Source organism: Oryzias melastigma, linkage group LG12, assembly GCF_002922805.2.
Source record: "Oryzias melastigma strain HK-1 linkage group LG12, ASM292280v2, whole genome shotgun sequence".
In the NCBI taxonomy this organism is placed as follows: Eukaryota; Metazoa; Chordata; class Actinopteri; order Beloniformes; family Adrianichthyidae; genus Oryzias; species Oryzias melastigma.
Window position 1 is genome coordinate 14,515,001 of NC_050523.1, and position 11,824 is coordinate 14,526,824.

The 11,824-nt window shown below is 37.4% G+C and overlaps 1 protein-coding gene across 1 annotated transcript; it reads right to left on the reverse strand.

The window, feature by feature from the left end:
* Positions 1-429: 429 nt before the first annotated feature.
* On the reverse strand, positions 430-10,670 carry si:ch211-243g18.2 (uncharacterized protein LOC559906 homolog). The gene is made up of 10 exons (XM_024298624.2): positions 10,590-10,670; positions 7,812-8,084; positions 7,576-7,701; positions 7,236-7,318; positions 5,994-6,150; positions 4,623-4,787; positions 4,423-4,548; positions 3,379-3,596; positions 1,841-1,869; positions 430-936 (listed from the first exon to the last, which is right to left on the reverse strand). The coding sequence occupies exons 2-10, from the start codon at positions 8,073-8,075 to the stop codon at positions 821-823; spliced, it is 1,284 nt and encodes a 427-aa protein (XP_024154392.1). The 5' UTR covers positions 8,076-8,084; positions 10,590-10,670; the 3' UTR covers positions 430-820.
* Positions 10,671-11,824: the final 1,154 nt, after the last annotated feature.

Sequence of the window (11,824 nt, forward strand, 5' to 3'; positions counted from 1 at the left end):
TTCTTGAAGTTAAACAACCTCCATTTTTATGTATATTTGAGCGCTGGAAGCTCTGCGCTAATGCTAGCTAACTGGCGAGTACTTGTGACGTCATTCAGCGAAAGTGACGTCCAAAATCTGACACACTATTTTTGTACAATTCTCTGTCTGGAGAAGGGAGGAATTCGGATGGGGCCTTACAGTTTCAATACTAAACAAAGACACAGTAGGAAATCGAAGTTTTTATTTAGTAAAGACAAAATTCCCAGTTTTCTAAATGTTCTAACTAGACAGTTTTTCATTAGTACACTCTGTTCTCTCCTAATAGAGACCTACATCAAAACAAACACATGCACAACTACTACAGAAGCATCAAGAATAATGAAAAACAACCGTATTTTTCGAGGGTGCGACTTACATGTGTGTTTTTTGGGTTTTTTTTTAAGTATAATTTTTTTTCAAAGGCTCATGCATTCGTTGTTATCCTACTAACAACCTCTAGAGGGCACTGCAGGTGTGTATCTGTTTTATAAACACAGAGGAAGAAGCGCCAGCCTCAGTTGAGCTGTTCAGACGAAGAATTCAACTGTTTCCATTTTTAGTTAAATACATTTTTCCTAAAACTGTGACTTATATGTTATTTTTTTGTGTCTACATCTTATAATCCACAGCAACTTATAGCACATTAAGTGACCCAATTGAATAATAGTTTCCAGTAGAATGGACGGCTAATGCTCCATTCTGTAAATATATTTTTTTCCGTTATACTTCCTAAAATACATTTCCTTTTATTGTTTCATAAAAAGACATCTTTTTTCAGCTTCGATCGGAGTCTCCACTTCTATTTCTTTGACTCTTCAATTTGCTCCACCTCACTGGACTCATCCACCACTTTGCCGTTCACCATAGTTTGAGTCACCACTTTCACAATCTTCCTGGTGCGGACGTCAGGTTCTTCTGCAAACCCAAGACAGGAGATCAGTAAGGATTAAAAGTGGAACGATTAAAAAAATACATTCCCCGAGCTCTCATGTAGGTTCTTTTGTTCATAAAAGTTATAGAAGAAAAACATTTAGTAGGAATTAACCACAAGTTTCTGATCTTTGTCCTGACATCTCAACCACAAACCTAGAAGATGAATCTCAATCTAAATAAAGCTAAAGACTAAAGCTCAACTATAAATGAAAGTATAGGATGAGTTGAAAGATAAGTGAAAATGTAAAGACAAAATAAAGGATAACAAAGTCTAGAATTTAGACACAGATCATTTAAAACATTACACATTAGTCAGAGTTAATGAGACGCCTCTGATCTGAATGTTTGAAGAGAAGCGAGGATGGCTTAAAGAGAAAGGAAACAGTGGTTGTCAATGGGACATGAATAGAGACACACTGTAATGAATGAGCTTGAGGTTTGATGAGCAGCTCTACTTGTTTAACTTTCTTTGCAGACAATGCCGCTCTCTTTCTCTGTTTTTCTTTTTTTTGTGATTCAAAAAGAGGAACATTTTCAAAGCAGCCTGCTGTTTGCTAACCCGTCACCGTGAGTCAGGTGGTTCAAACACGGTTACTTCATAGGGATAGCTGCTGTCACACCTGCGGTGGTTGCCATGGGAGCGCAGGTGTGAGAGCAGTTATCCCTATGTAGTAACTACTGTCACACCTGCGGTGGTTGCTATAGGAGCTGAGCTGTGATTATTGCTGGACTTTTTGGGCATGTCAGAGCATTTAGGACGGCTCTGTCTGTCTGGCTGACAAGAGCACCGATAAGTGAAAGAAAATGGAAAATTCTGGCATCTTATATCAAAAAGACTCTAAAAATGCAGTTAAAAGAGTAAAGATTTAAGGGAAAAAAAACTTACTTTTTGGTGGAGGAGGAATTTCTTTGGCTCTGATGGGCAGAAAGAAAACCAGTTAGAATGGTATTCATAATACTCAACATGAATATGGAAGTTTTTATCTAATTTCTTAAAATAATCAGTCAAACTCCACGCTTAAAAACATTTCTGTTTAAAATAAACAGATCTCCAGATTTCCCCAACTAAAACCCAATTATGCCTTTATCCTCTAAATTAGCTAAGTTGTTAACAAAGTTAGAATTTGGAATCCATTTGCACATGAGCTAAGCAATGCAATAAACCTCCTCTGGCTGATTAAAAATGTTTGTCATTACAGAATGTGCTAAATTGTTGTTACTTTTTCATGATTTTTCTCCTAAAAATCAAGCAACAAATATATTTAAAATGGTAATTTTAACAAATAAATGTTAAGATGCTGTGCAGACATGATTCCTAAATGTGTATTACTCCTTTACTCAAAGCAAAAATGAAATAAAATAAAATAAAATAAAGAAGATGGTGGTTTAGATTTGAAATTGGCTCAACTTAGCAGCACTTCGTAATATGAACTAAGTGGTGGTTCTGAGTTCAATCCCTGACATTTCCATTTTTGTAAGTTTCCTTAAATAACCTTTAATTTCCCTTTTGTGTCAAAGACCCAATTTGATATCCATCCTTTCATACAAAACAATCATGGACAGATTTACTTGTATTTTTTATTTCAACCAATTTTGTTCAGAGTACTTTGGTGCACTGATGTCCCATTATTATGGTTTTACAAGAGAGAAAGACAACTAAATTCCAAATCATTAATTATAATGAAAATGTTATATAAAGTGTGTGCGTCAAGAAAGTGTAGTAAATGTTTTAGCATTTTAGAATAAAAACATCTTGGAACTAGGGACACTAAAGCAACTTCCAACTAGGAAATTTTATTAATTGCAGTTCCTATTTTCTAATATAATGAAATTACTAAAATTAATCAGACAGTAAAAACAATTGAAAACAAGATTACTAAAGATATTATAAGTGCAGAAGCAAAGTTGCGTCAAGCTACAAACTAAGTCAGAATGACCGTCATTGACTATAAAAGTCACCATAGCAACACTAAATGCTTTTTTGTTTTTTTGCTGTTCCTGATTAAATAAAGTTGTTATCTCTTCACTAATAGAATCATTTTAAATATATTTAAAATGGTAATTTTAAAAAATAAATGTTGAGATGCTGTGCAGACGAGAAATCACCCAAATGGAGCTCCATAGGGTGGAATGGGTGTGATGGGATTATTGTACTTTAACTTTCTACAAACATTTTCATGGTGTTGCTCTTGCATGTTTGTAAGAACTGCTGTGCAGAGAATGAGAAGGTGTTTGCAGGGAGAGTTTAGTCCCATCACTGTAAGCCTTTGTTCAACAAAGCTTAATGGCTTGTTTAGTTGTTTACCTTTATTAAGTCTTTTAGATGAGGCTCTCTTTATGTCAAACTAATTTTGTTGTAGTTAATGGTCAGGTTAAGATGACATGTGACAGTTGAACCAGAGAAATTCAGACTTCAACACTCACGCTTCTTCTCCCTCCAGCAGGCGCCTGTAAGTAGCGATCTCCATTTCCAGGTTCTGCTTGATGCGGAGAAGTTGTTCATAGTCGGTCTTGGTGCGCTGCATGTCCAGCCTGAGCTGGGAGAGGTCATCCTCCAGCTGGCTCAGCGTGACCTGCAGGCGCTCCATTTCACCGGAATATTTCTGGCCCGTCTCGGCCAGGTTTCCTTCCAGAGCTGCTATCTGAGAGGGAAAATAAGCAACATTTTACAAACAAAAGTCCAATAAATGATTTACGTTGAACTGTTTTTTCCAAATATTTAAATTACAATTTGTATCTAATAAATTTAAGCCAATTGTGGATATCTGCAATAAAGTTTGATTGTCCCCATCTTAGTGTCTGCTTTTCAGGGAAATGATACTTCAAGTGATAAAAGTTGTCTCTTCGTTTTATGAAAACCATACTTTAATGTCTCATGAGGAAATTACCTCTAACTGTTTTCAACAAACCAATGAAAACAGCATGCAGAGAAAACACCCACATCCTCCTCCTAAGCCCTCCCCCCATGCTCCAGAGCACCTGAATCCCCTACGCCCTGCATGTCTTAACAACCTGGGAGAACATGCTCACTGTCAACAAAGGATTTGCAAAAAAAGCAAAAGAAAAGAAATTCCCAGACTAAAGAAGCCACAGAACGCCATGGAAATGTACAAAAAAAAGCACAAAACTGGGATGCTCATGTTATTGAAAGTCTGGACCAACTATTTAAAGGATTTTCTGTCTGTCTGTCTTTCATAAAATAACATAAGTGAGTTTGGCTTCGTGAAAAGTGAATACTTGTAACTATTTTGGAATCACGACCGCAGTGTTTGCTCAGCTTAAAGTACATAATTTATACATTGTGTCCCTTTAAGAGTGGAGCTCAGCATGTCAGGTTTCTGCATTCAGAGGGGAACCACAGATGTTGGCAATAACGTTTTTGTGAATAGGGACACTTCACTAAATCCTTTAATGATATCTTAGCATGCAACTTCATTTTACGTCTGCATTTCACTTGCATCCGCTCACCTGTTTGTGCAGGCTGTCCAGCTCCACTTCCAGGGTCTGCAGGAAGCGCTGCCTCTCGGTCAGCTCTCCCTGAGCTCCTCTCAGAGCTTCATTGCTCTCCTTTACCTCATTCTGCACTGTCTCAAGCTAAAAAAAAAGAAAAAAATATGTTAGTTTGCTTTATATGATAATTATTTGTAGGCAGAACTCCAGTCCCACACCTTCTTGCGGTACCACTGCTCGGCCTGCTCCTTGTTCTTCCGGACAATCCCTTCATACTGGGAGCGCAGCTCTGAAAGAACCGTGCCCAGTTCTGGCCCAGTGGCTGAGTCCACCTCCACATTCACTTCATCCCTGGCGATGCGAGACCTCATCTGCTCAAGTTCCTGAAAAGCAGGCAGATGTTCATTTTATCTACTTTTTTAAACAAACTGTTGATATATTCAAAGCCTGTTTTAAGTTTTTTGCATTGCTGCTTCCTGCCACATCCTGGTCATTTCTAAATAAAAGTAGCTTTAAGGCAACGTTTGCCAGACAAATAATGTCAGGTAACACTAAAACACCTGAGCAAGCAAGTCACGGAAGGAACCAAAAGGAAGGAGCAGTTTTGTGAAACATACACCACGCCACTACATAAAGGATGTGACAGCTTTTTCATTATTTAGGGTTTCTTTATACATTTTTGATGGGACCGAGCTCACCTTACATATGGCCTTTTAGCTCTACTGCTGCTCAGGCTGATCCTTTCACTGCCTGTCAGCAATGAAACTGGGTTTTGCCTGATTCTAAAGCAGCAAAATCTCCATCGTGTAGTCTATTATAGATAACGCATATTTTTTTAAAAGTATTTGTCATAAAATTGACAGTACTTAAAATATGGAAAAAACAGAAAAGAAAAAATGCCTTCTAATATAATCCCATGGGATTCTGTTTCTTTATTTCACTAACAAAACAGACCATAATGATCTGTACAAAGCCCTGATACTTGAAATTAGAGGTCAAAGCACAAAAATGTGAATTAAAATAAAAAAAAGTGTTAAAAACATCCCAGAATAGTCAAATAAGAGAACATGAGAGGGAATTAATGCATGGTTGATGTTCTGCAAGTGGAAATGATCACTTAGACACTATCACAGAGCTCAAACATTGCATCATTGTCGTTTACTGTAATGATCACCTGATTAGATCTGAGTTTATGATTGAGAGGGAGAACAGTGCATCATTTACTGCAACATGATAAGTTCATCTTCATTTATCTTTCACTCAGGAGACACTCTGAATCAGTGGATTGTGAGGGAAGTGCATTTTTGTAAGCAACCAGATCTACCTGCCTGCCTTTTAGGTCTGTAAACAAAGTTTCCCTTTTCTGCACAAGAAAACGGCCTTAATACTTGTTATTTTGGGACGTGCAGCCATCAAACGAGGTGCTGTTTGTGGGAAGGAAATGAGCCAAAAGGGGAAAGTGAGTCGATACAAATGCCGGGGACTGAGTGCTGTTAAACACAGAGGTGAAAGAGCCTCAGATCGTGTGATCGAGGGGGTATGTGGAGAGAAAAGGGATCAACCTGGAGGGAGATGATAAACAGACCCACCTCCTCGTGGTTTTTCTTGAGGAAATAAAGCTCCTCTTTGAGGCTGTCCAAGTCTCCCCTCAGAGAGGCGATGATCTGTTCGTGGTCAGTCTTGGCCTTTTTGAGGGCAATGCAGTCTCGCTCCACTGACTGACACATCACCATTTCTGTCTCCCACCTAATAAAGTTCACAAATGGAGAAAAACGAAACAAGCTTTAATGCAAAGTTTATTGATAGCAGTCCAGTTCTACTTTATAATTTGCTCCATTAATTTATCTTTCTTTGTGACAATGCGTGATATCAATATTTATAGTACCACCCTAGCTTCCATTTTTACAGATATTTTTTTAATAAAATAATTCAGCAATGAACCTGAAACTGTTCAAATATTTAGTTCTGAACGATATATTATCATTTTCTAACTGTAAAAGCAAAAATTTAGATCAAACTGGGTTTTTTTATGTTTTTATAACAAAGACCAAACATGTAGAGACAAAATCAAATTGCATCAATACACAAAACAGCAAAGATATGATCAAAAGAATGTGAAATTGTCTAAATCAGAGTTCCAGAGATATATTCCAAGGGGTGTCACAACTATGTGTCATAACTTTTGTTGTTTGTTTTAAACCAAGAATATCAAATCTAAACATTTTTCTGAGTCTTAACATAAAAAATTGAATAAAAACTATAGTAATGTATGAATGACTGAATGAATTAATTAATTAAATGGTTTATTTTAAGCACTCAGGGTAGATCGCTTGAAAGGGAGTGGGAGGAAGCGAACTTATATAATCCCACCCCGGCTTATATAGTATGTATATAGTAAATGTGTAATGATATAGTAATTTTAAACAGCTAATGTGATGGGCAAACTCACCGCTGAGTTCAGGGACTTCTGAGAGTTAAAACATAGACTTATCAGTGAGACTTAGACACTTATAACTATGTGCTATCCCTTTTTAAGCTAATTTCAACACTTATTTGACTGGAAGTGTTAAATGCATGTGTACTTTTTTATTATACTATTGCATCTACTGCTACCACATCCATCTGACCTTATTTTAGACCTCATTTTTAATAAGGGCTATACCGGGTTTTACAAATAGAATAGTCTATGGTACAAAAACTTGATTGTTCAGACTTGATAAATGAGCCAAAAGGGGTTGAAGTCTGCCCCTCATCTCATCAAAGTAAAGGGGACTTACCGGTACTAGTTTTATCACTCAATGATTACTTTACTGTAATCATTAAGAACTCACTTGATTCTGAAGTCATCAGCAGCCAATTTAGCATTATCGATCTCCAGCATGAGACGAGCATTTTCCAAGGTCCTCTTCCTCACCTGGAGAAACATTAACATGTGTCATGGGCGTGTCTGCAAACTACATGTGATGCTTCAGGGATGATTGCCTCATTGTTCCACCAGAGAGTAGCATCTAGTTAATGTAAGTACAGTAACATAATGTTGCATTCGCAACTGGCAATGCAACCTATTTTAGGTTTGTTTTGAAAAAGTGAAATAAATATCGTGACTTGGGCATTGGTTAACCATAAGATCAACGATAGGTTGGATTCTGCCCACTTAGACTCCCTTCCCACCTCCTGCTCCACAGCGTGGGCTTGGGCCATCATGGAGTCCAGATCGTGGCCTTTGGGAATGCGCTCGATCATCAGCTGCTTAATTTTCGCCTCCAGGTCAGCATTGGAGCGCTCCAGTGAGCGCACCTTGAGGAGGCAAAGAGAAAGGAATTGTTTCAGGTTACAGTTTTTTGTGCTGCTTTGTTTTGTACTGTTGACCTTTGGTAACAGTATTGCGCTGTGTGCTTGAGCCTGACCTTATCCAGGTAGTTGGCCAAACGGCTATTCAGACTCTGCATGGCCTCCTTTTCATTGGTGCTGTTGCCATGCAGTCCATTAAGCTGGAGGCTGATTGGGCCGTTGAGATCCTGCCCAATGGAGGCTGAACGGCTCAGCGGGCTGGCAGCGGCGAAGGACACAGAGGCGCGCGAGCGGCTTCGGTTGGTGTCCATCAGGGAGCGAGTGGAAAAGGAGGGCTGTCGGTTCACAGAGTAGCTTCTCACTGAGATGCTGGATGCCATGATGGGTGTCTAAGAGAAGAGACGGAAAACAAAACACAGATGATCAGCTATAAAGAAAGATCATATAAAATATTTTAAAAGCACTAAACCTAAAACGACAGGAGCTGAAGTCCGGCATATCTCTAGTGCGCATGTGTCAAAGTCGAGGCCAGAATACGACCCTCCAGGTAATTCTATCCGGCCCTCCAGGTAATTCTATCCGGCCCTCCAGATCATTTTATTTTATTGTCATTAATGGCTCAATGTTTTCTAGTGCTTATTTCTAACTTGTATAATTTTAACAAAATATATTTTTATGAAGAGTAAAATATTGAAAGTTATTTAAGGTTTAAGTTAAAAAGTTATAGTTTTAACATTTTTAAAATTGTCATTCTTCTAACTTTTTGGAATATTTTGCCATTTACTAAGATTTTTTAGGCTATTTTGGAGTTTAGCTGATATTTCAGGTACATGCTAGCTGTTTTAGCTAATTAAGGCATTTTTAAATGTTTTTTAGGCTGTTTTGGAGTTGGGCTAATATTTACACGCTAGCTGGTTTGGCTAATTTAGGCTTTTTTTTTTAAGGCTATTTTGAAGTTTAGCTATTTTTTTCAGCTACATGCTTTTTTTTCTACTTCTTTTGCTTGTTTTTTGGGGCTAATTTGGAATTTAGCTAATATTCTTGTTGGCTATTGGCATCAACATTTTCAGCGTTTTCAGCTATTAGCTTCAGTGAATTCAGCTTCAGCGTTTTTAGGTATCACTTTCAGCATCTTCAGCTATCACTACCATCTTCAGCAACCAAATTCAGCTTACAGCATTCACACTAGCATTATCGCAGGTAATGTTATATATCTAGTTTATAACTATGTTAAAAACTTACAGTTTTAAAGTTGTACAGATTGGCATTCTGCTATCTTTTTGGACTATTTTGCCATTTACTAAGATTTTTAGGCTATTTTTGAGTTTAGCTAATATTTCAGCTAAACGCTAGCTATTTTAGCTAACTAAGTTTAGTTTTTTAGGCTGTTTTGGAGATGGGCTAAAATTTACCCCCTAAGTGTTTTAGGTAATGTAGGCCTTTTTTTTCATTTTTTAGGCTATTTAGAAATTAAACTATTTTTTCAGCTACATACTAGCTGTTTGGCTAACCTTTTTTTTTTTTTTTTGGCGATTTTGGCATTTAGCTAATGTTTTAGCAAGCTATCAGCTTCAGCGTTTTTAGCTACCAATTTCAGTATCTTCAGCTATCAGCACTACCATCTTCAACAGCCAAATTCAGCTTACAGTATTCACACTAGCATTATCACAGGTAATGTTATGTATATATATATATTTCATAATTATGCTCAAAAGTTACACTTTTAAAGTTTTAAAACTTGAGTTTTAGAGTGTTCAATAAATGTTTATCCTGTTCGGCCCGTGACCTAAGGTGTGTTTTGGATTTTGGCCTCTTGTGCGATTGAGTTTGACATCCTGCTGTAGTGGCTCTCAAGTTTCTTTCTTGAATTTGCTCAGCCTCATCCAAGCATAAAAGGAGGCTTTAATTTAAGCTTCTTCCTCCACCCCCTCAGCACAAGTACAGTCACCAAGGGGACATTCAAATAACTCTCCTCATCATAGATAGGACCGGTCTGAGTCATTCTCGACCCTTTGCAAATAAAACTTCAGCCCGCATGAAATCAAAATGTAAATGAGGAGAGCTGCAGCTCAGAGGAGAGCCTCTCAGTGAGAATGGAAACACTTTCATCATCTTTTACCTCCATCTTCTACCATTATCATGAAGATGGCGTTAAATTGAACAACTTGCAAAATAGAAGAGGGAAAATCTATGTGTGGCCTAAAAACAGACTCCTATTAATTTATGTCATTTTACATTATTTATTATTTCACTGCAATCCTGTGTAGTTTTTCATACTCAAACTATTGCTTTCTCAATCCTGGACAGCAAGCAGCAGGATCATTGTTTGTTTGGAGGTCAGACACAATATGAGACAGTTTGCGCTTTTGTTTTGTGAGGCTGTATTGTTGCGTGCGAGTGTGTCCCGGTGTGCAGCCTTCCAGTGGCAGATTAGCAGTCAAGGGAACCTCTCTTCTGTGTCGCTGTCACTTGATCCTCCCAACACCGTTTCCCACAACACTACAAAGACGGAGTCAGCAGCAGACAGGCAGTCCTTGTTCACATGAAAGATAGAGCTTGGGAAAATGATCTAGAAAATATTCAGAGGGAATTTCAGAGGCACAAGGAGCCACTTTGTTCAGCAGGAAATGGACTGTCATTTTACTTTTTTTGATGTCGTCTTGCTGTAACAGGTGACAAATGACTGTGCTGACAGCGCCCACTCGAAACGGGGAAAATAAGACGAAATTATATGAGAAAGTTCAGGTAACTTCAGTTTTCAGTCACAATTTAGATTTATATCAATTTATTTTATCTCAAATTTACTTTTTACTGACCAATAACTAGTTTATAACATGTTGTGTTAATAAACCTTCTTTCTAAAAAGAATTGTAATAAAAGTAGATTTTTCTTACCAGAAGATTCTTTAGGTCGGGCTAAACTGAGATCCAGAGAACGGCAGGTAACTGTGCTGCTGATGCTGCAGGTACGCTTATATTCAGGTGAGCAGGAAGTGGGAGGAGCCTCCCTCCATGAGGTGTTCTGCTCTGTTTAACTGGGAAAAATAAAGGCTACTCATGAAAATAACACACCTTTCCACTTAACCTGGACCACTGAGAGGAAATATGATTCACCGCTGGGTGAAGGATTACCTTGTGGCTCCTAATGGGGAGGCTTGCTCAAGCTCTGTTGCACTGAAGGATCCATCTTTTTTTTACTGAGTGATACTTTTTGTTGAGACTTTTTTACTTTGCTTATTTCTGCATGAAAATCTGTCCTAGTGACCCTAAATATTTAAAAAACTGTGATGCTTGAATTAGAAATATGTGAGCAATTGAAAAATATAATTATTAATTTACTCCCATACAGGTCAATCAAGCTGAAAAGTCCCATATTTTTGAGGGATGGGAGTTGTGTAGCTCTAAACTTCAACCGATGGCTTTTAAATGTGAAGAACATTTGCAAGTTTTAAGTATCTCAAAGTGCTTCCATGGTTGTGCCACATTTTTGGAGCACACTGCCTCAATCTACTCTTGAAAGTGTCCTAAAGGGTTTTATAAGTAGTTTATGTGATTCGGAAAGAGAAAAAAAATGAGTAAAAGGAACGAATAAAAAGAGGTTTTAGTTCTAACCTAAAACGGGAAGCTGTTATTGATTTTGAGTTTAGGTTATGCAAATATTTACATGTAAACAAAAATAAATGTGTTTTTCACAAACCTGTTAAAGGGAAAAGTAAAGACTGAGCTCACCACACTCTGCTTTTTATGTTTCAATTTTAATTGTGAAACTAAGATAGTAATCAAAATGCTGTTAAGCACAAAAATAATGTCAATAAGTAAAAAATAAAATACAATATATAAATCATCATTTTAGCTTTACAAATTAAATATGATGCTTCTTTCATAGTTTTGGTTCCCTATCAAACGTACTGGTTTTGATCGATTTAGTGCTTCTTTGGCTCTGCAACCCTGAACATTTAAAGGTAAATTAGCACTTTGTTTTTGCTCTTATTATTTAAGGCTGTGTGCTCATTACTTATAAATAAATGTTGTGTGTTGCTCAATGGTGTTAAGATAATGAAAACACTGAAATTCTGTTCATTTTGCAAAATTTTGCCTTATTGAATTTTTCAATGTCCTTGAGTGTCATT